Source organism: Rhinopithecus roxellana, chromosome 12 (genome assembly GCF_007565055.1).
Source record: "Rhinopithecus roxellana isolate Shanxi Qingling chromosome 12, ASM756505v1, whole genome shotgun sequence".
In the NCBI taxonomy this organism is placed as follows: Eukaryota; Metazoa; Chordata; class Mammalia; order Primates; family Cercopithecidae; genus Rhinopithecus; species Rhinopithecus roxellana.
In genome coordinates this window covers 125,230,216-125,256,473 of record NC_044560.1, presented here as the reverse complement: position 1 = coordinate 125,256,473, position 26,258 = coordinate 125,230,216, and the positions used below count along the sequence as shown (strand labels likewise).

At 36.5% G+C, this 26,258-nt stretch overlaps 1 protein-coding gene across 4 annotated transcripts in view; it reads left to right on the top strand.

Annotated features, from left to right (window-relative positions):
• SPATA6 (spermatogenesis associated 6) overlaps positions 1–26,258 on the top strand; it is a 218,428-nt gene that overhangs the window by 71,061 nt on the left and 121,109 nt on the right. For all 4 annotated transcript variants that reach the window (XM_030942935.1, XM_030942936.1, XM_030942934.1 and 1 more), the window contains exons 6-9: positions 3,619–3,699; positions 8,557–8,850; positions 10,206–10,293; positions 21,507–21,547. In XM_030942935.1, coding sequence (XP_030798795.1) covers positions 3,619–3,699; positions 8,557–8,850; positions 10,206–10,293; positions 21,507–21,547 — 504 coding nt within the window. The remainder of the gene's footprint in view (positions 1–3,618; positions 3,700–8,556; positions 8,851–10,205; positions 10,294–21,506; positions 21,548–26,258) is intronic.

Below are 26,258 nucleotides of genomic sequence, written 5' to 3'. Positions count from 1 at the left end.
GATGATAATATCTCCTGTTCTAGATTGTGAACTCCATAAAAACAGAATCTTTGACTTTCTCATATTTGAATTTAACGCTTAACACAGTACCTTGCCTGGAGTAGGTACTTAATACGTGTCTCTTGATTAAATTGAATGAATGAATTGCATCTTGTTGTAGACTTCATAGATGAACTGACATTTCAAATGGTGTGATGATTAATTTTATGTGTCAGTTTGGCTAGATTATGGTGCCCAGTTATTTGATCAAACACAAGTCTAGATGTTATTCTAAGAAGTATTTGATAGTTGTGATTAATATTTACAATCACTTGACTTTAAATAAAGGATATAACTTTCAAGATTATTTTAGCAATTTGAGTGGGCCTCATCTAATAGATTGAAGACCTGAGGAGGAAAAGCTGAGGTTTACTGATGAACAAGGGATTCTTTTGTTTTGTTTTGTTTTTGAGTCAGGGTCTTTCTTTGTCACCCAGGCTGGAGAGCAGCTGCAAGATCATGGCTTACTGCAGCCTTAACCTCCTGGGCTCAAACAGTTTCTCACAATCAGAAGACATATGACCTAAAGAGAAAAGTTATCTGCCTCACACATGCCCAAGGTGCACATGTGCAGCAGGGACAGGACAATCACTATAGACACAATATAAATATATTTGTATTTATATTTAAATACGAATAGGAAAAATGCTTCAATCAGTAGTTTGTTGCCCTGGCAAAAAACAATGCACTCCTTCTGGGAATTCTTGTTTGGTAAGTGAGAACTAGAGTTTATCTAAGTTCTTAAATAACTGGGCACCATAATCTAGCCAAACTGACACATAAAATTAATCATCACACCATTTGAAATGTCAGTTCATCTATGAAGTCTACAACAAGATGCAATTCATTCATTCAATTTAATCAAGAGACATGTATTAAGTACCTAATCCAGGCAAGGTACTGTGTTAAGAGTTAAATTCAAACTCTTGTGGCATTGTTTTCTGCCAGGGCAACAAACTACTGATTGAAGCATTTTTCCTATTCATATTTAAATATAAATATGAATATATTTATATTGTGTCTATAGTGATTGTCCTGTCCCTGCTGCACATGTGCACCTTGGGCATGTGTGAGGCAGATAACTTTTCTCTTTAGGTCATATGTCTTCTGATTGTGAGAAACTATATTTTAGGAGCTGTACATAGAGAACTACACCTCAGCAGCCTTATCTATACCAGGATTTTATTTAGATGCCAACATCCTGGATTTCAGGCTGAAGTTGTACAAGGATGAGATTTTAATTCCTTTCTCTCTTTTTTTGGTAGAGCATGAATGTATTTTGCATGTGAGAGGAATGTAAATTATTTGTGGTCAGAGAGCAGACTGGTGGTTTTAAACCTGTGCACAAAATTTTTGCTACTCCTTCATTGAAAAGGTAGCATAACTACTCTGTCCTTGAGTTTGGATTATACTTAGTGAGTCTAATGAATAGAATGTGGTAGGGGTGACAGTGTTAGATTCTGAGACTACAGCATTGTGGCTTCCTTCTTGCTTTGCTCTTGGATCATCCACTTTGATTAACTAGAGCCGCATCGGCTGGGTGCGGTGGCTCACTCCTGTAATCCCAGCACTTTGGAAGGCCGAGACGGGCGGATCACGAGGTCAAGAGATCGAGACATCCCGGCTAACACGGTGAAACCCCGTCTCTACTAAACCTATAAAAAAAATTAGCCGGGTGTGGTGGCGGGCGCCTGTAGTCCCAGCTACTCGGGAGGGTGAGGCAGGAGGATGGCGTGTACCCAGCAGGTGGAGCTTGCAGGTGAGCCGAGATCAAGCCACTGCACTCCAGCCTGGGCGACAGAGCGAGACTCCGTCTCAAAAAAAAAAAAAAAAAAAAACTAGAGCCGCATCATGAGGACACTTAGTAGCCCTTTGGAGAGGTTTATGAGTTGCTGAATGTTCTTTCCAAAAGCTAGAAAGGAACTGAGGCTTCCAGCCAACAGCCCTGTGAATGAACCTTCTTGAGAAGCAGATTCTCAAGCTCCAGTCTTCAGTTGACTGCAGCCTAAATTACATCTTGACCACAATTTCATGAGAAATTTCAACACAGAAACACATAGCTCAACCTTTCTCAGATTTCTGACCCATAGAAATTACGTGAGATAATAAATGTATACTGATGCTTTAAACCACTAAGTTTCAAGGTAATTTGTTTTGTAGTACTAGGTAATTAACAAGTAGATATATATAGTGGATATCACTATGAAGATATGTTTACAGAAGAACACACATTGAAAAATGTAGCCTAACTACTCTTCTTGAGTGTAGACTGTAGTGATTCTAATGAATAGAACGTGGTAAGAATGACAGTGTTAGATTTTCAAGACTACATCAGTTCAGTCAATTGTTAGGCAACTCCGATTTACCTTTTCTTTTAATATGTATGATGTTTTTAAACTTAGCTGGTCACAGACTTGATTTGTTGAGGCCAAATGTAGGTATTGAATCACAATTGCTTTTGCACTGACCTAATACTTTGGTCAGTGTCTGATTTTTACTGTATTAGAATGAAACTGCGCTGTCCATAGACTGTATTCTTTAATGTTTTGGTGAATGCGTAATTGTGTGCTTCCAAATATTTTCACAGATACTTTGTGACTGTCCTTTTGAATTTTACCATTTATCTCTATTTATTTCAAACAGTGTTCAAGGTGGTGATTGAAATGTTAGAAATATAAGCCATGTTCATTTCTAGATATGAATGTAAGATACATTATAGGAAAAAATGTTGGCAGAATTAGTAGAGACTTCTCTTTTCTATTTTCAAGAACTATATGCCCAGGAGCTGGGTTTTTTGTTTTTGTGTTTTTAAAATTTTAATGGACAGGCCAGACCCAGTGGCTCATGCCTGTAATTCCAGTGCTTTGGGAGGCTGAGGCTGGAGGACTGCTTGAGGCCAGGAGTTTGACACAAGCCTGCGTGACATAGTGAGATCCTGTATCTACAAAATAATGAAAAAATCAGCTGAATGCGGTGGTGTGTCCTGTAGTCCTAGCTGCTTGGAAGGCTGAGGGGAAAGGATCACTTAAGTCCAAGAGTTAGAGTCTGCAGTGAGCTGTGATGGCACCACTATACTCCAGAGACCTTGTCTCTGAGAAAAAAAATTAATTGAGAAATACAAATTGTATATATTTATGATATACAGCATGATGTTTGATATATGATATATTGTGCAATGGCTAAATCAAGCTAACATTTGTTTCTTGACCATATAGTTGAATATGTCTTAAGTTGTAAAAGTAAAAAGCTGAAATTAAGTATGTTTATATATTTATGACTATAATCTGTCATAGTTTAAAAATTTAAAACAATTTGACAGGGAAATACTTAAAAATGAAAAAGTAGACTAATTATTTTATAAAAGTAATATAATCACTCATAATGGAATCATCAGCAGAGACACTGTTACTTGCTAACATTTAGCCATTACTATGTTGTTTTTATCTTTAATAAAAAGTTCAAACTAACAGTGAAACAGCTGAACTTTGACAGGTGTCTGTTACTTCAGGTCATATTCTTGTCATTAATAATTGTTTCTATTTAAATGGAAATGTCTAATAATACCCTCTTTTTTCTTAGGGAAGTTCTCCAAAGCTGGAATTTTCTACAACTTCAGTGATTACTGAATGTCTGATAAGTTCAAGGAAATGCCGCACTCAGGTTAAAATTTATATAAAGTATTTAATGGTTTAATTTATTTAGTCATATTTGTGGCCTTTTGGCAAGTGTTATTTATTTTGGCTGCAGCTCTTTTCACTTTTTGGGGTGTCAATTTTTAGTTGAAGTGAAGCAATATAGGTATTTAACAGTTTGGTTACATCTTAGTAAATGTGAGAATGAAAAGCTTGGTATGTGTGATAGAGGATGTTATCATGTGATTATTATTACTACTGTTTTTTTACTTCTTGGACTTTTTGATTTTAGTGCACAGAAATCAAGCTGCCATAAAGATGTTAGGATCAAGTAGTCTCACAGAGATCTAGGCTTCTTGAAATGTTATGGAAATTACAGGTTACTGCCAAAAGTTCAAAGGATACCTTTTTTAGCAGATGTTACCAGAGTTATCAGACTGGGATACTGGTGTTTAGTGAGTATGGTTTCTTGACTGTCTCTGATTTCTTGAGGGACTGTTGCTGAGTTTGGTGGCCATACTGGTACTGCCAGATCAAGAGAATCTTGAACATTCCGGCCTAAGGATCATCTATATCTTTGAAAACAGCCTTTAGTAAGCTGAGATATCTGGATCTAATACTCCATTTGTCTGACTTCTTATTTTTCCTTTTTTTATATTTTTGAGACAGGGTCTCACTCTCTTGCCCAGGGTGGAGTGCAGTGGCATGCAGCTTTGATTTCCCGGGCTTAAGTGATCCTTCTGCATCAGTCCTGTTAGTAGCTGGGACTTTAGGTGCATGCCACCATATGCGGCTAACTTTTGTATTTTTTTGAGATAGAATTTGCCATGCTGCCCAGGCTGGTCTTGAACTCCGGGACTCAAGCAATCTGTCCACCTTGGCCTCCCAAAATGCTGGGATTACAGGTGTGCACTAATGTGCCTGGCCTAGTCTGACTTATTACCGAGTCACCAGGGTGGCTTACTTCCTTGTCCACAGGTTATCTAATAATGTCCAGATATCACTCATGTGCAGTTGCACTATGATTGGGTAACAGTGACCTATCTATAATGAAGAGCCAATAATATGTATAGCCCAGAGGGCTCAAAAAGGGCAGGACTGGGCTTATCGTGGAAGGAGTGGATTGTTCATTTACTGCATTATCAGTATTCAAGTAAATTTGCTGAGGATGATAACTGTGACTTAAGCCAAGAAAGGTAAAATATAGAATTATTGAGGGGAACATTCTTATTTTATTTAGAAAGATATTTAATAATTCAGAGTCAGGCTGTAGTTATTTATCTTTTAGTTGCAAGCTGAAACACAGCTTTTAGAACTCTAAAAACCTATGGTTGCCAAATGCAGAGATACGTTATTGACTTGTTTTAGAGATGTGCACTGTGCATGTTGTAAATGGTTAGAAATGCTTTGCCTGGACTCAGATAGTTTTTTTTTGTCACACTGGAGTATGTTCTTCCAATAGATGGATAGAGAAGTATTTTTTTCTTTTTAACATTTTGTTTGAAATATAGCATACACATAGAAAAGTATGTACATTCTAAGGGTACAGCTTGGTGAAAGCCTTTTCTAAATGTAAAGCCATTACCCATTCGTAGTTTAATTGTACTTATGAACTAACATTTCCATCTGTAAACTTTTGACAAGACTTTTCCATTTTATTTTATTTATTTTTTGACTTGGGATCTTTATTGAACACAGATATGAGAGAAAAGGCATTGGTGTCATTATTTAAGGAAATACGTTTTCTTTAAATATTCTTTCCAGAAACAGTTTTGGGTTCGAGTTCCTCATAAGGCTGCTGTAAAAATTAGGGAATATATGCAATATGTCTGGCATGTAACATTATTATTTAGAATATTGCAGCTGTTACTAATGATATATTTTTTAAAGAAATTAAGACAGGGGAGATACAAAAAACAGTAGTTGAAATATGACATAGAAAAAAATTACTCTGAATGTTAACAGCCTTTGATTGTATTTAAGAAGGTGATAAATCTACTTTTTAAAGCGAATGTTCGTTACAATTAAAGTTGTTTTTTTTTTTCGCCCAGGCTGGAGTGCAGTGGCCGGATCTCAGCTCACTGCAAGCTCCGCCTCCCGGGTTTATGCCATTCTCCCGCCTCAGCCTCCCGAGTAGCTGGAACTACAGGTGCCCGCCACCTCGCCCAGCTAGTTTTTTTGTATTTTTTAGTAGAGACGGGGTTTCACCGTATTAGCCAGGATGGTCTCGATCTCCTGACCTCGTGATCCGCCCGTCTCGGCCTCCCAAAGTGCTGGGATTACAGGCTTGAGCCACCGCGCCCCGCCCACAATTAAAGTTTTAATAGCGGTAAACCAGCATTTTTAGTTTCAAAGACAATAATACAAACTATTATTACTTTTGAGAGGAGTGAAACTGTAAAAACATGTTTAGGTTTATAAAAATACTTGTAATGATCTTTATTCCTTTTGGCACTTTATTTTCAAATTGGATGTTTTGTCACCAATTGAATGGACTGAAAAATTAAGCATATTACTATGAATTTTCTGGAATAAAACTAGTTTTCATTTCTACTCATTGTTTTTACCTACTGCAAAGTGAAATTCATTATTAAGTAGTTAAATATCAGTAGTAACTTTATGAATATAAATTTGTTAATCTGCTGTATCACATAGCTTTGGTTGTATTACAGACCTCACTAACTTAGTGGCTTAAAACAGAAATGTTTCTCACAGTTCTGTGGATCTACTGGTTGATTTTTTTAGTCTAGAATGGTTGGCTAGGGATGAATGGTTTAGGATGGCTTTACTCACATGTCTGACAGTGGCAGATGTTTTGCCCAGGGAAGGATCTTAAATTTCTGGTGTTGAACTTGATTTCAGCTGGGATGAGATAGTCACATCATCTATCAGGCTAAGAATTCCAGCTCATTCATGTGGTGACAGGAAGGTTTTTAGGAATAAGAGAGGATAAACACTTTTCAAGTCTCTCTCCTTGTGCTACATGTGCTATTTTCCTGTTGTCCAAAGCAAGTCACATGGTCAATTCATTTTATAAATGGTATAACACAGTCACTTTTTAAAAGTTTTACTAGGCATGAACAGGATCCATTAAGGAATAACTAGGTTAGACAGCATGCATTTGTAGTAAATGCTACGTAATTTATAACTTTCTCTAGTAGTATGCAGTATTAAAAGCTTTAATAAAGAAGATGAGGTTAATTAAGGTTTGATATAATCAGAGGTAAATATATAAGAAGGAACTTTACAGCATTGCTGAAATGACTGATGTTGAGTTTAGGTGGGTCTGGAGGTAAGAGATACTAAAAATGTGTAAAGAACTTGAGGGAAGAGTTCTAGGGACTGAGGAGGTGAGAAGGGTAAGTAACAGATTCAGTGAGTAAGAAGTAGGTTGAAGAAAAAAGGTTTTGGTCAGCAAGGAATTTTAAGAATTGGGATGCGAGAGATCTGCATATTTAGGAAATCCAAGATGGAGTAGAACTAGATAATTAAAGCTGAAAAACAGAAACTCATGATTCCAAGGTCTTAGAAAGATTCATTGCTTGAATGTTTTAGTAAACTCAAAGATCATTTTTAGTGCTAACATTCCTTGCTTCTGTAAGTCTGTGATGTCATAGAGATGGGTGAAATGGATATGGTAGAAAAATTCTGAATCACTTTTTGAAATCATTGAACAAGGTGGAGAAGGTCGAGAAGCATACCATGAAATATAGAAGAAGGAAAGATGAAGTAATCTGATGCAACTGGTCTGCATGAAATGCATAGACTGTTGCCCCAGCTGAAACTTACTTTTCCAATGAGGAAAATTAATTTTCTTTCCTGTGTATCCACTTAAAAAATTTGACTCTTCTTCATCCTATTCACATTTGTATTTTATTCACTTAATTACCCTTAGCAAGTAGAGAGGTGTTGAGGAAGTAGAGCAGGAGGTAGGATTGGTGGTTTTTAAAAGTGATTAAAGTTAGGAAGACATTTAAAAATTCTCAGCAGTCCATTTTCTTGAATTAAAAAGCTTCTTATAACTCTGGATAGAGTATCAAATATTATATTACTTGCTTGGAATCCAACTATTAAGGCACTTATAAGGCAGAGATTATTTGAATAAGATGTTATTCTGACATTTAAAAAGTTAGAATTATCAAATTTTAGCCTCAAAATTTTTAGACTGCTAACCAGTTTTATTAGAAGATAAAATATATTACTAAGTTTATAATGTTTTTTATGTTTCTAATTTTATAAAAATATGGGACCAGAATTAAGATGGTATGTTTATCTGTCATTGTGAGGTTACAGCTTGGAAGGGAGCTTAAAAGTATGTATTGCAATCCAAATAACACATTTCATTAAAATATGTGTAGAGTTCTTTATATTTTTGTGTTGTACATATATATATATATATAATTATAGCAGAAGAGATGAAACTTATTTTTATAGTTTTATCTTTAAAGATTTTGTAATCAACTAATATGGCATGTATTTTTAACATTACTAGACATAGTTCTCTTATATAGCCAATTACATGAATATTTAAATGTATTTGATAGCCAATGTTTGCACTTTTTTAGTATACTGAAAAATAATTTTTTTGACTTTGTTTCTTAAAGTTTTCAAGTGATTAAGTATTGGGCTTTAATTTTTATAAAGTCCTTGTTAGTTGGACTTAAGGAGGTTTGAGACAATGTACTTTAATAACTACTGCAGAAAGAGTTATCTAGGAGAATGTGGATTTGACTTATCCCAGGATCAGCACAGATAGGAAGGACTGATCTAGTTGGCTTTGATAGATTTCGTGTGTCTTATTTAAATTACTTTTTAAATTTTTTCCCACCAATAGGAATTTTAAAAATCCCCTTTGACCAAGTTAATTTTTATTTTTTATGTTTAGGATAAATTTATTTACCATTTGGCTCCAGTTGAAAAATCACATGGCAGACTGCAAAACAGAACATCAAGATCACAAAAGAAAAAATCCAAGTCACCTGAGAGAAGTAAATACTGTATAAATGCAAAAAACTACGAACAGCCTACAATTTCTTCAAAATCACACTCTCCATCTCCCTACACAAAAAGACGCATGTGTGAGCTATCTGAAGACACCAGGCGGCGGCTGGCCCATTTAAATCTGGGACCCTATGAGTTCAAAAAAGAAACAGATAAACCTCCATTTGTGATTAGACATGTATGTGTTCTCTTAAGTATTTCTATTTGAAACTGATCAGTTTTCCCCCCCAAAAAAGTTATTCTGAAATATCTTTCAACTTCTAGCTTATATTAATACTTTATAGCATATGTGAGAATCTCCCTTTTACACTTGAATAATATTTTCTTATATGTATATACTACATTTGTTTGTTCATTTTCCTCTTGATAGACACTTGGATTGCTTCCATCTTTTGGATATTATGAGTAATGTTGCTGTGTCACAATGTGTACAGTGTGAATAATGCTTCTATAAACATAGGTGTACAAATATATTTTTGAGGTCCTGCTTTCAACTCTTTTGGGTATATACCTAGATGAAAAATTGCTGAGTCATATGGTAATTCTGTTTTAAATTGTTTGAGACCCTGACATAGTGGTTTTTATAGCAGGTGTACCATTTTGCACTGCACACCAACAAATTGCAAGTGTTCAGATTTATTCACATCTTCTCCAACACTTTATTTTCATAGTAGCCATCCTAATGGGTATGTCACTATGATTTGGTGGTATCTCAAAATTACAGTGAAGTAGTATCTCACTATGATTTTGATTTCTGTCTCCTTAATGATTAGCGATGTTGAATTTTTTCTTTTCTTGTTCTTATTGGCCATTTGTATAACTTCTTTGGATAAATGTCTATTCAAGTTCATTTTTAAATCTATTTGTTTTTGTTATTGAGTTGTAGGGGTTCTTTATTCCGGATAATAACCCCTTATCAGATAAATGATTTGTAAATATTGTCGCTGATTCAGTGGGTTGCCTTTTCATTCTGTTGATATTATTTTTTGATGCACAAAAATTTTAAATTTTGATGAATAGGAATTTTTTTTACACATTTGTATCATTATTTTTACTTTTTGTTAGGAAATGTGGTTAACTATTATTATATTAAGCTATAGATCACTGAGCATGCTGGGCTCTGAAAGCAGCCAAGTAAAGACACTGTTTGAATTCAAAATGTGCATGCTAAGGAGATAAGCAAATGACTAGACTTTTAAAAATATGGCAAAATATATTGCTCTTTTTTTAACCTTGTTTAAAAAAAGCAAACTAGGCACTGGAGTAATAAACATTTCAATTCCAAGTCTGTTTATTTTAAAGTAAGCACATATATATTATTAAAAATTTTTGAAGTTAAATTTCAATTTTATTTTGCAACGAACAACAAAATACTTGAGTAAACTTTTTGGAACATGCCTGACTCTCATGGGCACCATCATATTTCCCTGATTATGTATGCTCTCTGTACCCTAGTAGTTTTTCTGGTGCCATGAGATTGAAAGTGTAGGAATGTTTAAACTTTCTTTTACATAAAAATCCTGCTTCCTCTAGGTTGATCCCCCAAGCCCCAGGGCTGATACTTTATTTGGATCTTCTGGCAGAGACTGTGAAAGAGATGGATGGTCAAGGGTGCACAATGGTAAGCTAGAAGTTTTCTTTATTCATTGCCGTAGTTGCGTGAGCTACAATCAAGCCATTAATTTGGCATCAATTAACAAAAACAGAATCTTTGTTACATTATTGGATAATATTGTATAATGTAGCTTTTTACAACTTGTGGTGCACCCATATAGTTACTCTCTAAAATATTAGGATTTCTGTGCTACTATAAATCATTTCCTACCTTGAGATTTAGAATATATATATTAACATGTTAAAAAATGTGATATATTCTAATAAAAAATGACTTGATTACTTTTACTCAACATTTTATAAACTTGACTGTGGAACCCTTTTCTCACCAAGTAATTTTAGCTATGTTAAGAATGGTTTTTCATCTGTAGCCCTAGCAGTCCTATGGTTACATAAGTTGCTTCTTAAGTTCAATATGGGCTGGGCGCGGTGGCTCAAGCCTGTAATCCCAGCACTTTGGGAGGCCGAGACGGGCGGATCATGAGGTCAGGAGATCGAGACCATCCTGGCTAACACGGTGAAACCCCGTCTCTACTAAAAATACAAAAAACCAGCCGGGCGAAGTGGCGGGCGCCTGTAGTCCCAGCTACTCGGGAGGCTGAAGCAGGAGAATGGCGTAAACCCGGGAGGCGGAGCTTGCAGTGAGCTGAGATCCGGCCACTGCACTCCAGCCCAGGCGACAGAGCAAGACTCTGTCTCAAAAAAAAAAAAAAAAAAAAAAGTTCAAAATGAATATAATTTTTGTGAAGAAGGTTAAATAGTATTATATAATTAAGGATATTGAGTGTTAATATCTGTAGACATTGGCTAGTGAGTTCAATAAGTATTCCCTAGCAGGCTTTAAAGTTAATTTAGTACATACTAAGAAAGTCATAGAGAAAGAAAAAGGACATTGAGCGAAAAAAATAGAATCATTAATAGAATCATTACATTGGGTGAGCTTCATCTCTATTTCTAACATGTTGTGTGTAATCTCTTATTTTTTTAGTGATGAAATTAAACATTCTTTTCTGAAAACATGCAGAGTTCGTGCTTGTTTTTGTTTTTTAGCACTAGCAGGGAGATAGATGTGATAATCAACAAGTCTTTTATATCCACAATAGCAGATTATGTGAAATTAGAAACAGATGTTACACACTGTTCTGTCTCTTGGAAGAAGCTTATGGACATGGGAAATGAGCTTTAGGAACAAGCCAATGTAAAGTAACTTTAATGTAGATGTTTCTTTGGAAGATTTTTTGGGAACACTTAAGCATCTGATTTTTCTTGACAATTACATATTTGCCAGCAGAACTGTTGTAGTTTCTAATAACTTTTAATCTAAGCAGTCAGCTGCCTGTGAGAGGTATAATCAGAGAGGTCAATAATGAGTTGTTGTTTTCTTTTAACTTTTTATTTTGATTTTGACATAATTTCAGACTTACAGAAAAGTAATAGTAGTACAAAGAATTGCCATATAGCTTTCACTCAGAATCCATAAACAATAATATTTGCTTTTTCTTTCTCTTTTTCTCTTTCCTCTGTCTGTGTATGAGTCTGTGTATAGATTTTTTTTGACAGGAATATTATTATGGACTGAATTTGTATGCCCTAAAAGTTCATATGTTGAAGCCCTAGTCTCTAATATGGTGGTTTGGAGATGGAGGCTTTGGGAGTGATTAGGTTTAGATGAGGTCCTGAGAACGGGGCCTTCATGATGACATTACTGTCCTTACAAGCAAATACACCAGAGAACTTGTTCTCTCCTTCTCTCGCTGCCATTTGAGGACCCAACTAGAAGGCAGCCATCTACGAGAGAGGAAGAGAGAACTTACCAGAACCTGACCATGCTGACACTCTGATTTCTAATTTTCAGTCTTCAGAACTGTGAGAAATAAAATTCTGTTGTTTAAGCTACCCAGTCCATGATATTTTGTTATGGCAGCCTGAACAGATTAATTCAGACAATATTTTATGTGATTAACACCAGTTAATTAACAATGTAGCAGATTAACAATGATATAATAATATTAACTGATCTATAAAGCTAAATCAGATTTTGCCAGTTGTCCTAATAATATCTTCATAGCAAAAGAAATACCATCATATATAGCATTCAGCTGCTGTGCCTCTTTTGTTTTCCTTAATATGGATTAGTTCCTTAGTCTTTCATTGTGCTTAATGACATTGATAATTTTGAAGAGCATAAGCCAGCTATTTTGTAGAATGTTCCTCAATTTGGGTTTGTTTGATTTTTCCTCATGATTAGATTCAGATTATTTATTTTCCCCCAGAATACAACAGAAGTGATGTGTTACTCTCAGTGCATCACACCAGGAGGTATGTGGTGTTTCTCTACTACTGGGGATGTTAATTTTAGTCACTTGATTAAGATGGATGTGCTGGTTTTCTCCATCAAAAAGGTGCTATTTCTGTCTTTTGTAATTGTATGGAAATACTTTGAAATTATGTAATATCCTATTATACCTCAACTTTGACTCCTTTAGCATATATTGATGACTGTTGCCTGAAACAATTTCTTACTCTGATTTTTGCCAAATAGTGATTTTTTAAAAAATTCTTTTCCTCTTTGTACATTTAAGAGCTGAATTTCTAGAGCTTTTTCTTCTCGCGTTTCTGACCTTAATGTCCCCCCCGACCCTTTTTTTTTTAAACTACATTTTTTCTCCTGCCTGACAGCTGAGCAGTTCCTGAACTTTCGGGTTCTCATCAACCATTTAAATACATATGGGGGTTTCTTATGGTAGGACCTCTTACACTTAGTGAATTTTCACTTTTGATTTTACTGTAATAGAAATTCTTCTTGAACATTTTCTTGCAAATTATCTTGCCTAATATTTATTTTTTATAGGATGCCATTTTCACCAACATTACTGCTTTAGTTCTCAAAATAATCACGTGAAGATGGATTTGATTACATTTGAGAAAAACGGCAGCGGTTTAGAGAAGTTATGTGACTTGATAGTTACAAATCTAGAATCCAGGTCTTCTAGCTTCTAGCTCCTTCTTTTCTACCAGTCTCATACTACTTTCTCTACTTTCATTAAGGTATATTTTTTAAAATAAAAATTTCAAGCACATTGTATCTGTTACTGCCATGTTATATAATTCTAATTGTAATTTGTGCAGTCCTTTTGAAGAAACTCAGTATCTCTTGTAATGTGATGCTTTTTGTAAGCTTTATCTAGTTGTTTTTGTATTTGAAAAGGAAATCAAGAATATCCATCCTGGCCTCTTTTTACATTTTGCTTAGGAATTTAGGAAATATGTTAGACTCTGTCTCTCCTCTTAGAGGAACCTTCTTTTCTTCTCATCTTTTGAAGATTCTATGAGTCTCATTTCTATGTAAAATCGTAATATTTTATGAACTTCCATTAATCCCTTATCAGATGATTAACTGTCACAAAGTAAAATAGAAATAACATTTCAAATCCTAATATGTCATATCTTGAGTAGACAACAGTAACTGGTAATGTTTTAATATTTTCTGAATAAAATGGCATGTAGTCATCATGTACATCCTCATTAGTAAATATCTCATTAATTTGTTTGCTTTTAAACATGTCCCTCTTGTTTGAATTTCTTATGAATGAAGAAACCTGAGGTTTAAAGAAGGATAGTAAGTTGCGTGAAGTCATACACACAAGATTTGACCTATTTCTTTTTTATTCTTCCTACTTTTCTAAATGATTATGTCCATCTCAAGTTTCTTTACCTTTAGGAAATTTTTCCTGGTTGCCTTACCTTGAGAGATTACTCTCTGGTATAACTGTTTAATATTATAATTGTTATACCATTCTGACTTAGTTTGTTCTTTATACTGCTGTTGTTCAACTTTGGTTATAACTTAACCAAAACATTATAATTACTTCATAGCCATGGGCCATGGTTTTCATCTCCTTTATTTCTTACATTTGAAATATAGTTTGTGACTAATTGGTAGTGAGGGTGATTAAATATGAACATTGGGAAACCTCAGATCAGAGTAATAGATTAATTTGTAGATATAAAATTATAAACCTGTGCAAATCAGGGTAAGTTTATAAATGGTTTGTGGAATGCAGAAGCCATACAAGTGCTTTAACATACAGAAACTTTTAATATAGTGCTAGCTTCCAGGAAATACATACTATTTCCAGAAATTATTACCTTAATTTTCAGAGTTAGCATATCCTTGTCCTTATTTTTTGAGACAGGTTCTTGCTTTGTTATTCAGGCTGGAGTGTGTGGTGTAACATGGCTCACTGTAGCCTCGACCTCCCTGGTTCAAATGATCTTCCCACCTCAAATGCCTTAGTAGCTGGGACTACAGGCATGCATGCACCACCATGCCCAGCTAATTTTTTTTTTTTTTTTTTTCTTTGGCTGTAGAGTGTTGCCCAGGCTGGTCTTGAACTCCTAAACTCAGGAGATCCTCCTGCCTTGGTCTCCCAAAGTGCTGAGATTACAGGTATGAGGCACCGTGTCCAGATGTCCTTCTCATTTTTTTTTTCAGCTACTTGTGATCATGCTATATATTAGACTTGTACAGAAGAGAAGTTGGACTGTGAATTTATTCTTATTTTTAATTTTTGAAAAGCATTTGAAGTAAATCGAATCTTACTGACATTATGTGGAGAAGTTGACATCGTGTAAAAGACATTAATGTTTCAGCTGATTTCTGGTATGGTTCAGGGCACCTAGAAAATATCTTGTACTATAAAAAATTCTGAAGGATTTGCTGAATACAGACTACTATAGGTCTTTGTTTTCTGGATAAGGTGATTTGGGAAGGTAAAATATAGAGCCATAGAATGCTTTTGAGTGATATGTGTGAGTAACAGTAGAATTTTATGGTTCTGATTTTCTGTTTTAAAAATTGATACATAATATTTTACATATTTATTGGGTACATGTGATATTTTGTTACATTGTGTGGAATGTGTCATGATCAAGGAAGAGTGATTAGATTGTCTACCACTTTGTGTATTTGTCATTTCTTTATGTTAGAAACAATTTAAGTCCTCTCTTCTAGCTACTTTGAAATATATAATACATTGTTGTTAACAACAGTTACTATGCTCTCCTTTGACGACAGAGTATACCTATTTTCTAATCTTATGTTTGTACCTGTTAAGCTACTGCTCTTCATCATCCCCCACTACCAACCCACCCTTCCCAGCCTCTAGTATTGATTATTCTACTTTCTATGAGAGAATATTTTTAGCTTCCTCATATGAGAACATGCAATATTTGGCTTTATATGCCTGATTTATTTCCCTTGAAACAGTGACCCCCCTAGTTCCATTCATGTTGCTGCAAATGACATGATACCATTAATTTTATGCCCTAATTACTTTATTATTCCATTGTGTATATATATACCTTTTCTTTATCCATTCATCTATTGATAAACAGTTAGGTTGATTCCATGTTTTGGCGACTGTGAATAGTGCTGCAATATCTCTTCAATATACTGATTTCCTTTCCTTTGGATGAATACCCAGTAGTGAGATTGCTAACTGTATGGTAGTTCTATTTTTAGTTTTACATTCAAGTTTATGATTGATATGTGTGGTTTTGTTCCTGCCATATTGTTATTTTCTGGTGGTTTTCTATATTCTTTTGTCCTTTCTTTTTCTCTTATTGTTTGTCATTGTGGTTTGGTGGTTATCTGTGGTTGTACCATGAGTCCTTTCTCTTTCTCATTTGTGTGTTTGCTTTATCATTGAGTTTTGTATTTTCATGTGTTTTCAAGATGGTAAAGGTCGTTCTTTTGCTTTCAGGTTTAGAGTTCCCTTGATCACATCTTGTAGGCTGGCTTACTGGTGATGAATTCCCTCAGCTTTTACTTACCTGGGAAATACTTTATTTTTCCTAAATTTATGAAAGATTTTTTTTTCTGGATATATTAATAGTGAGTGTCCTTGACTGGCAGGTTTTTTTCTTGTAGCATTTTGAATTTATCATCCCATTCCTGGTCTGTAAGGTTTCTACTTAGAAATCTGCTGTTAGTCTAATGGGGGTTTCTTTATAGGTGATTAGTCACTTTTCTGTTATTCAGGATTCTTTTTTTGTCATTGACTTTAGACATTTTGGCTATAATATCCCATGAGAAAGACTTTTTGCGTTGTATCTGCTTAGGGATTACTGGTCCCCCTGCATCTGAATGTCTAGTCTCTTGACAGACTTTGGAAGTTTTTATTTATTATTTCATCAGTTTTTGGAACTCTTATATTCTCTTCCTTTGGGGATACAGATGATTAGTATATTTGATTGCTTTATGGTGTCCCATAGATCACAAAGGCTTTGTTTATTTTTTATTTCTTATTTTTGCCTGACTGGGTTATTTCAAAAGATGTATCTCCAAGTTCTGACATCTGGTTCTTATGCTTGGTTTAGTCTATTGTTGATGCTTTCTAATGTATTTTGTAGGCCAGGCACGATGGCTTATACCTGTAACCCCAGCACTTTGGGAGGCCAAGGCAGGCAGATCACTTGAGGCCAGGACTTCGAGACCAGCCTGGCCAACATGGTGAAACCCCATCTCTACTAAAAATAGCTACTTGGGAGACTGAGGCAGGAGAGTTGCTTGAATCCAGGAGACAGAGATTGCAGTGAGCAAAGATCACACTCCAGCCTGCACTCCAGCCTGGGCAACAAGAGCGAAACTCCGTCTCCAAAAAAAAAAAAAAATATATATATATATATATATATATTAGGTGGGTGTAGTGGCACATGCCTGTAATCCCAGCTACTCCGGAGACTGAGGCAGGAGAAGCGCTTGAACCCAGTAGGCAGAGGTTGCTTTGAGCCAAAATTGTGCCACTGCACTCCAGCCTGGGTGGCAGAGTGAGACCCTATCTCAAAAAAAAAAAAAAAAAAAAAATCAAACGTATTTTGTGGTTCAGTCAATTAATTCATCTCCAGAATTTCTGTTTGGTTCTTTTTTTGTGATATATATCTCCTTGGTAAAAGTTTCATTCATGCCCTGCATTGTTTTTCTGATTCCTTTGTATTGTTTTTCAGAATGCCTTGTATCTCACTGAATGTCTTTAGAATCAATAATTTAAATTCTTTTTCCGGGATTTCACGACTTTCTTTTTGATTGGAATCTGTTTCTGGATGAATATTTTGTTAGTTTGGAGGTGTCATATTTTCTTGCTTTTCATTTTTTCTTTGTCCTTATATTGATATCTGAACATCTGGTATATCAGTTGTTTGTTCCAGTTTTTTGAATTTGCTTTTGTATGGGACTTTTTCCTGAAGATGAGTCATCATTACTGGTTGGGTAGGGCACTTTGGCCTTTTTCTGGGTGCATGCACTGGTGTAGTCTTTGTGTGATTTTTTGTTGTTATTGTTGTTGTTGTTGTTTATAAACAGCATCAGTAGTATCTGAGATTTGCTCATTGGCTTAGTGTGCAATTATTAGTGGAGGCTGTGTTCTATTTTTGCTGAGGACTGGGACTCTAGGTAGTCTAGTCTTTGGATCGCAGTGATGGCAGTAGTGAGCTGACCATGCCTGTCCTTGGGCTCCAGAGTGGTGTGCACTGGCAGCAATTTTAGCTGGTCCTGGTGGACTGATTCATGGCCTCTAGTTGGCCTACTCAGATGCTGGTAGTAGCCATCATGGGCCAGGTAGATGGGCAGGTTTGCAAGCCCCTGGGTAGCCAGTGTGGCATGAGTGATGACTGTGACAGTGGCAGGATGACCCTCTGGGTCCCAAGCGGTGCACACTGTTTTTGGCAATGGCTGAGATCGTCTAGGTGTTCCAGTCTCCCGACTTGAAGGTGGTGTATACAGGTACATGCCAGCTCTGGTGGTAGTGGCTGTGAGTGTAGGCCCAATCTCATTCCCTGGGGAGGAGCATTCAGGTGCCAATAGTGGTGGACTGGGCTGGGCAGTCTTCTGGGCCTCAAACTGTGTGCTCTGGCATGGGAGGAGGAGGGGCAGAGTCAGGCCTGTCTTGCTTGCCTCAGGCTCCCAGATGATGTGAACAAGTGCCGGCTGTGGTAGGCAGGGGCAGAGTGGTCTCCAGGCCACTAGTAGGATGCTTGGGTTGTGGAAGGTAGTATCTGTACTTCTGCCCTGCTACTTGGGGCTTGGGATGATGCTGCCATCTGTGATGGCACCCTAGCTGGCAGGTGGGGAGCATGTACACCACTCACACCTCAGCCCAGTGGCACTCATGCCTCAGCCCCAGTGCTGCTGGGCTTCAGGATAGTGCACAGTCTATTAGGGGAATGGTTCCAGAATGGCATCTCGTTTGTGCTGCCGTCCCAAAGACTAAGTCATGTCTCTGCCCTTGATATAGTTTGGCTGTGCCCCCATCCAAATCTTATCTTGAATTCCCATGTGTTGTGGGAGGGGCCTGGCAGGAGGCAATTGAATCATGGGGGCAAGTCTTTCCCATACTGTTCTCGTGGTAGTGAATAAGTTCACGAGATCTGATGTTTTTTTTTTCATTTTTTTATTATACTTTAAGTTCTAGGGTACATGTGCATAACGTGCAGGTTTGTTACATATGTATATTTGTGCCATGTTGGTGTGCTGCACCCATCAACTCGTCAGCACCCATCAATTCATCATTTATATCAGGTATAACTCCCCAATGCAATCCCTCCCCCCTCCCCCCTCCCCATGATAGGCCCCAGTGTGTGATGTTCCCCTTCCCGAGTCCAAGTGATCTCATTGTTCAGTTCCCACCTATGAGTGAGAACATGCGGTGTTTGGATTTCTATTCTTGTGATAGTTTGCTAAGAATGATGGTTTCCAGCTGCATCCATGTCCCTACAAAGGACGCAAACTCATCCTTTTTTATGGCTGCATAGTATTCCATGGTGTATATGTGCCACATTTTCTTAATCCAGTCTGTCACAGATGTACATTTGGGTTGATTCCAAGTCTTTGCTATTGTGAATAGTGCTGCAATAAACATACTGCAATCTACTCATCTGACAAAGGGCTAATATCCAGAATCTACAAAGAACTCAAACAAATATACAAGAAAAAAACAAACAACCCCATCAAAAAGTAGGGGAAAGGATATGAACAGACATTTCTCAAAAGAAGACATTCATACAGCCAATAGACACATGAAAAAATGCTCATCATCACTCGCCATCAGAGAAATGCAAATCAAAACCACAATGAGATACCTACCATCTCACACCAGTTAGAATGGCAATCATTAAAAAATCAGGAAACAACAGTTGTTGGAGAGGATGTGGAGAAATAGGAACACTTTTACACTGTTGGTGGGATTGTAAACTAGTTCAACCATTATGGAAAACAGTATGGCAATTCCTCAAGGATCTAGAACTAGATGTACCATATGACCCAGCCATCCCACTACTGGGTATATACCCAAAGGATTATAAATTATTCTACTACAAAGATCTGATGATTTTAAAAGGAGGAATTCCCCTGCACAAGCTCCCTCTCTTTGCCTGCTGCCATCCATGTAAGACATGACTTGTCCTTCCTTGCCTTCTGCCATGATTGTGAGGCTCCCCCAGCCACGTGGAACTGTAAGTCCAATTAAACCTCTTTCTTTTGTAAATTGCCCATTCTCAGGTATGTCTTTATCAGCAGTGTAAAAACAGATTAATACAGCCCTACATCCAGTAGCTTGTGACAGCTCGTTTCTAAGTCCTGGGGGCAGCAGCCTGTGTTTCTCTTGTATTTTAGCCCTGCTGCTGCTAGGCTCTAGGACAGCTCACAGTCTGTAGGGGAGGGAGTTCTAAAGTGATGCCTTGCCATAGCTGCTTAAGTCTCAGAGAACATGAGGGACCCAGGGGAAGCTTTCTCTCTTGGGTGGTGTGTGGTACAATCTCCCAGCAGCTCCTTACGTTGGTTTCAGGGCTCATGAGGGTTGAGGAGCTCTTTCAGTGGCCTGGTATTGTAGGGATCCATGGTGGTAACCTGGATAGCTGACAGTCTCTCACTTACCCTTTCTCTATATTGAGAAGTATCTCTTGGGTGCCAGTCCTCGCTGAACAGGCCGTCTTGCTTCCTCCTCCTTCCTTGCTTTAGGTGTTGTCTGTCAATTTCCTTTTGAATTCCAGTGTTCTCTATTGACTGATCTATTCAATGTATGATTATCTATCTGCTCTTTGGTTTTTCTTAGTGGAAGAAGGGAGTACAAAATGCCCCTAGTCAACTATCTTGAAGCTGCAAATTGATTGTCTCTGGTTCTTATTTTCTTTTCTGTCAATGTAACAGATACCCTAAGTTGTTACAATAAAAGTTGATTCTTGAAAGCTTACTCCTTTAAGTAATGAGTAAAGCTCCAAATCTACATGTACAGTGTAGTGGTTGTAATCTTATGGATAGATTTAGAATTAGTTTTAAAATTCACTATGTGATAGATACTTTTCTGGGGATTTTCACGAAGTGTATCATGTTATCGTCACTCTGACTCTCTGATATAAGGTAGGCATTGTTTTCATACTCTTAAAATGAGGCATGAAACCCAGATCCATTGTCTTTATATAGTTGGACCAGAATACTATATTTAACAAGTGGCAGAATTTGAAATTGAACCCCTGCTTGTTTAAATTTACATTTGATGGTAATGATGTTGTTGTTGATGATGGTATTAGTAATAATAGTTGATTTCTATTTTAGTGCCTTGCATGTAATATCTTATATAATCTTTAAAACAATATTATGAAAGAGGCACTTCAGACATATTAGGAATCTGAGACTTAGAGAGATTAAGCTGTGTGCCCAAGGTGCTTGGGCCTGGAATGTATAATGCAGATTTATTTGTCAACAAGATCTATAAACTACTGTATGCCACCACCCTCTAAAGCTGGTCCTGTTTCTTTACACCTGAATCTAGAATGGACTATAAGAATGGGAAACATATAGTTTGACAATATCTGTCAAATTTGTGAATACAAATTATATTTTATCATAAATTGATTATCAACTAAAAACTATTCATTTCATATAGACAAATTGGTTTATTGACTAAAAGCTACTCCTTTCTGTATTCAGGTATTTCCTGCTATTTTCAAATGAAAGTAGTATTTGTGAAATCATTTAATTGTTGAAGAACTAATACAAATTTTAACTAATTGGATTAGCGTCCTTTCTGATGTAACACTGTTGAAGGATTTTGAAGTATCTCTGAAATATTCTGAGTGAATCATAATTGTAGAAACAGTGATACTATTAAAAATCAAAAATGAAACCAGATATAAACTTTAATTGTTTTGTACTTCCTTTTTCAGATCATTCTCATCTTGGCTGCTGCCGACCCAAGGATTATAAGGTGTGTAGAATGAATTGTAGAATAATAATTGTTCTGACTTTCAGACAACAACATGAGTCTATTTCATATACGTATATCAGATAGGGATTATCAAATTCATTTAGTAAAATATGTAAAAACAATAATTGTCATATCATATGTTATTTTGGTTACTTTGTCAGGCGTACATTTAATGTCTTTCTACAAGTATTTTGTGACTTTTGGTTATTCATTTGTGTTAATTAATTATTGAATATATTAGTATATGTTTATGTGTGTGCATGAGAGAGAGAAATCAGTTTTATGCGGTAATATCTTGCATGGTATTATTTCCAAATTTCAGTCATTCTCAGAGCACCCTCATAATTTTTGCAGGTATATATGTATGTATACCTTTTGCAGCATTTGCATATATTTATGATCTTTTCCTTAAATTCGCTTTCTTTCTGTTTGTTTACTCACCATGATAAATGAAAATCCAGTATCACATGCTTTACATGTATGACAGCCTTAAAAATACAGTGAAAATAAAGCAATGTTTCTAAATTTTGGCTAGATACTGTTTTGCTAAAGGCTCTGAGGTGTGCTCTCTGTTTCTTAAAATGAGAAGTAATGGTAGACAGGTGTAAAAGACATACCAATAGCTAACTGAGAATTTCCTATTGAAAGATAATTGAAAATATATGTTTCCTGGTGATTCAGTATTATTTCATGTATGTTCATGTGCCATGTAAAATCTGTCTATCTTTTAAAATCATTTTGGGTACCATATTATTTGCCATATCACCTGTAGTCCATGTCCTACATTTTGAGAAGAAGTGTCTCACAGCTTATCTTTTCTGTCCCTAAGTGAAAGCATCTTGATAATAAGTGTTATTATATGTGGGAAAACCAAAGAAAAACCATAGCTTTTCTTAAAATATCATTGTTTATGTGCTTACTTAAACTATTTATTTACTTAAACTATTTTGTGCTACTATTAAACTATTTTGTGCTACTGGTACTGAATACCATAATATTTTGCCATACTTTGACTATGATAAAAGAAATATAGCACAATTACATAATGAGTCAAGGCACTGTTTAGGGACACAGATCTACCAGTGCCGGAATCATCTAGGTGAAGCTTTATAAATATTTATTCTAAGCCTACTAAATTGAAATTGCTGAGTATGGAGACTGGAATTTTCTATTTTTACGAAGTTTCTGGGTGATTCTTATGCATCTCTTTTGCCACCTATCTAAGGGTTCATAATTGAGAGCCACTAGTGTAGACTATGAATATAGCACTTTATATAGATAGGGTTGTTCCTGTATAGCAGGAGTCCCCAACTCCCGGGCCACAGATGAGTAGTGGTCTGTGGCCTATTAGGAACTGGGCCACATCGCAGGAGGTGAGTGGCAGGTGAGTGAACATTATGGCCTGAGCTCCACCTCCTGTTAGATCAGTGGCAGCATTAGATTCTTATAGGAGCACAAACCCTACTGTGCTGTGCATACGAGGGATCTAGGTTGTGTACTCTTTATGAGAATGTAACTAATGCCTGATGATCTGAGGTGGAACAGTTTCATTCTGAATCCAAACATCCTCCCCGCCCTCTACCAGTTTGTGGAAAAATTGTCTTCCACTAAACTGGTTCCTGGTGCCTAAAAGGTTGGTTACTTCTGCTGTATAGCGTTTATATATAGAGTTGTTCCTTTTTTAAGGCCCTCACTAGAGGAGAGTGGGCCTCGCATAATTAGTCCAGTTCCACCCTAACATTTAACATTTATGCAAACACATACACATGTGCGTTGGTATTTGTTATACACATGAACATAGTATGGCAAGGACCTATTGATCTTGCTTATTGATAATAATTGGTAGTACATAGCATATTGTCTGACATATAGTAGGAATTCCTAACATATGCATATTATCTAAGTGTATTATTAAGAGAAAATAAGTAAACCAAATCTATATAGAATGAAGAGCAAGTACTAATCTTTATCCTAAGGCAGCTATAATCTTGCTGTAAGTTGGCTGGTCCATTTAAAGACAGGTGTTAAGAGCCCTCTTTTCCAAATGAATTCCACCAAAAACTGCATTTCAACACCTTTAATTCCTTCCCACTCCCATCTCTGGATTCCTTAACATCAGGGCTTCCCTTGGGGGGCAGTAGATGGTAAGTTGACAGAATTATTCTTGTATTCAAGAGGCAGATTTTCATATAAATATATCTGCAGCATTTAACATGAAAATAAAAAGGATTATTTTCATACAGGTACATAGTAGTTAGTTAATAAATATTCAGGTAATAGAACACTCTAGGACTTCTATACAGAAAAGAGCCATGAAGCTGGGAGTGCTTGCAGAACATGTTCTAGAAAAGTGGGACCTTGCGTGAGTTCTTTGAATGAATATACTTTGCATAGGCAAGAGAGTTCTTTCCTGAGCTTCTTACCTTTTCTTTTTTCTCCAGCTGTATTAAGGTATAATTGACAAAAATTTTATATACTTATGGTACAACATGATGTTTTCATATATGTATACATTGTGGAATGGTTAAATTAAGCTACTTAACATATCTGTTACTTCACATACTTATTTGTTGTGGTGAGTTTTATTTTCACAGTTTTTTAAGGCTATCATATTCGTAAAGCATGTGATACTGAATTTTCATTTATCATGGTGAGTTTTATTTTCATTTTATTTTTTAAGGCTATCATGCATGTGAAGCGTATGATACTGGATTTTCATTTATCATGTCACCATGATAAATAAATAAAGAAGAGAAAGTGACTTTAAGAAAAAGAGCATAAGATATGTGCAAATACTGCAAAGATTATGAGGGTGCTCTGTGAATGACTGAAGTTTGGAAATACTACCATGTAAGGTGTTACTGAATGTAACAACTGGTTTTCTCTGCTAAGACAAATCTGTCTTAGCAGTTTTCAAGTATGTGATATATTGTTAGTTATAGTCATCATGCTGTAAAATAGATCTCCAGAATTTTTTCATCCTGTCTACCTGGAACTTTGTACCCTTTGACCAACATCTCTGCATTCTGCCCACCATACCCCAATGCCCCCTGGCAACCACCATTCTGCTTTCTGCTTTTATGAGTTTGACTTTTTTAGATTCCACATGTGATATTGTTTGGCTCTGTGTCCCCACCCAAATCTCATCTCAAATTGTAATTCCCACGTGTCAAGAGATGGACAATTCCCATCTGTCAAGAGAGAGAGAGGGGTGATTGGATCATGAAGGTAGTTTCCCCCTTGTTGTTCTCGTGATAGTAAGTTCTCATGAGTTCTGATGGTTTTATAAGCAGTTTTCCCCACTGTTGCTTGCTCTCTTGCCTGCCATCATGTAAGATGTGCCTGTTTCTCCTTCTGCCATGATTGTAAGTTTCCTGAGACCTCCCCAACAATGCAGAACTGTGAGTCAATTAAACCCTTTTCTTTAAAAATTACCAGTCTTGGGTATGTCTTTATAGCAGTGTGAAAACAGACTAATATAACATGTAAGCATGATCATGCGACATTTGTCTTTCTGTGCCTATCTTATTTAACTTAACATTATGTCTTCCAGCTTCATGTTGTTGTATAATGAGTGACAAGACTTTCTTCTTTTAAAGGCTGAATAGTATACCATTGTATGTGTATATGTATGTGTATACTACATTTTCTTTATCCATTTATCAGTTGATAGGCGATTAGGTTGATTCCATATGAGCTTACCACTTTCTTGAAATCCCTTGTGATTTGGTTTGGCTCTGTCCCCAGCCAAATCTCAACTTGAATTTCATCTCCCAGAATTCCCACGTGTTGTAGAAGATACCCAGGGGGAGATACTTGAATCGTGGGGGTCGATCTTTCCCATGTTATTCTCATGACAGTGAATAAGTCTCATGAGATCTGATGGGTTTATCAGGGCTTTCCGCTTTTGCTTTTTCCTCATTTTTCTCTTTCTGCCACCATGTAAGAAATGCCTTTCACCTCCCACCATGATTCTGAGGCCTCCCTAGCCATGTGGAACTGTAAGTCCAATTAAACCTCTTTTTCTTCCCAGTCTCGTGTATGTCTTTATCAGCAGTGTGAAAACAGACTAATACACCTTGCTAAATACAAATAAAAACCAGCACAAAGTACTGTTCTTCCAATTTCTTTCCCTAGAGATATAAGCTTGAAAACCATGTGATCTGCCTTCAAGTTATTGTAGGCTATAGTTTTATTAAATATTTTGGCACTGTATTACAGACATCTTAAATTTTCTATTCAAAAATAGCTGTTTCCCATGCTGCCTGCCCCCAACTGATAAGCCAATGCGTATATCAATTTCTGTTAAGGCTGGTACATTAAGATAACAATTTGTAAACTCATTGAGGTAATGCTATTTGATATACCAGTAACCCTCCAACTGTTGGAAGCTTAATATAATAGAAATTTGGTTTTTAATTACACAACAGGCCGGGCGCGGTGGCTCAAGCCTGTAATCCCAGCACTTTGGGAGGCCGAGACGGGCGGATCACGAGGTCAGGAGATCGAGACCATCCTGGCTAACACGGTGAAACCCCGTCTCTACTAAAAATATAAAAACTAGCCGGGCGAGGTGGCGGGCGCCTGTAGTCCCAGCTACTTGGGAGGCTGAGGCAGGAGAATGGCGTAAACCCGGGAGGCAGAGCTTGCAGTGAGCTGAGATCTGGCCACTGCACTCCAGTCCGGGCGACAGAGTGAGACTCCGCCTCAA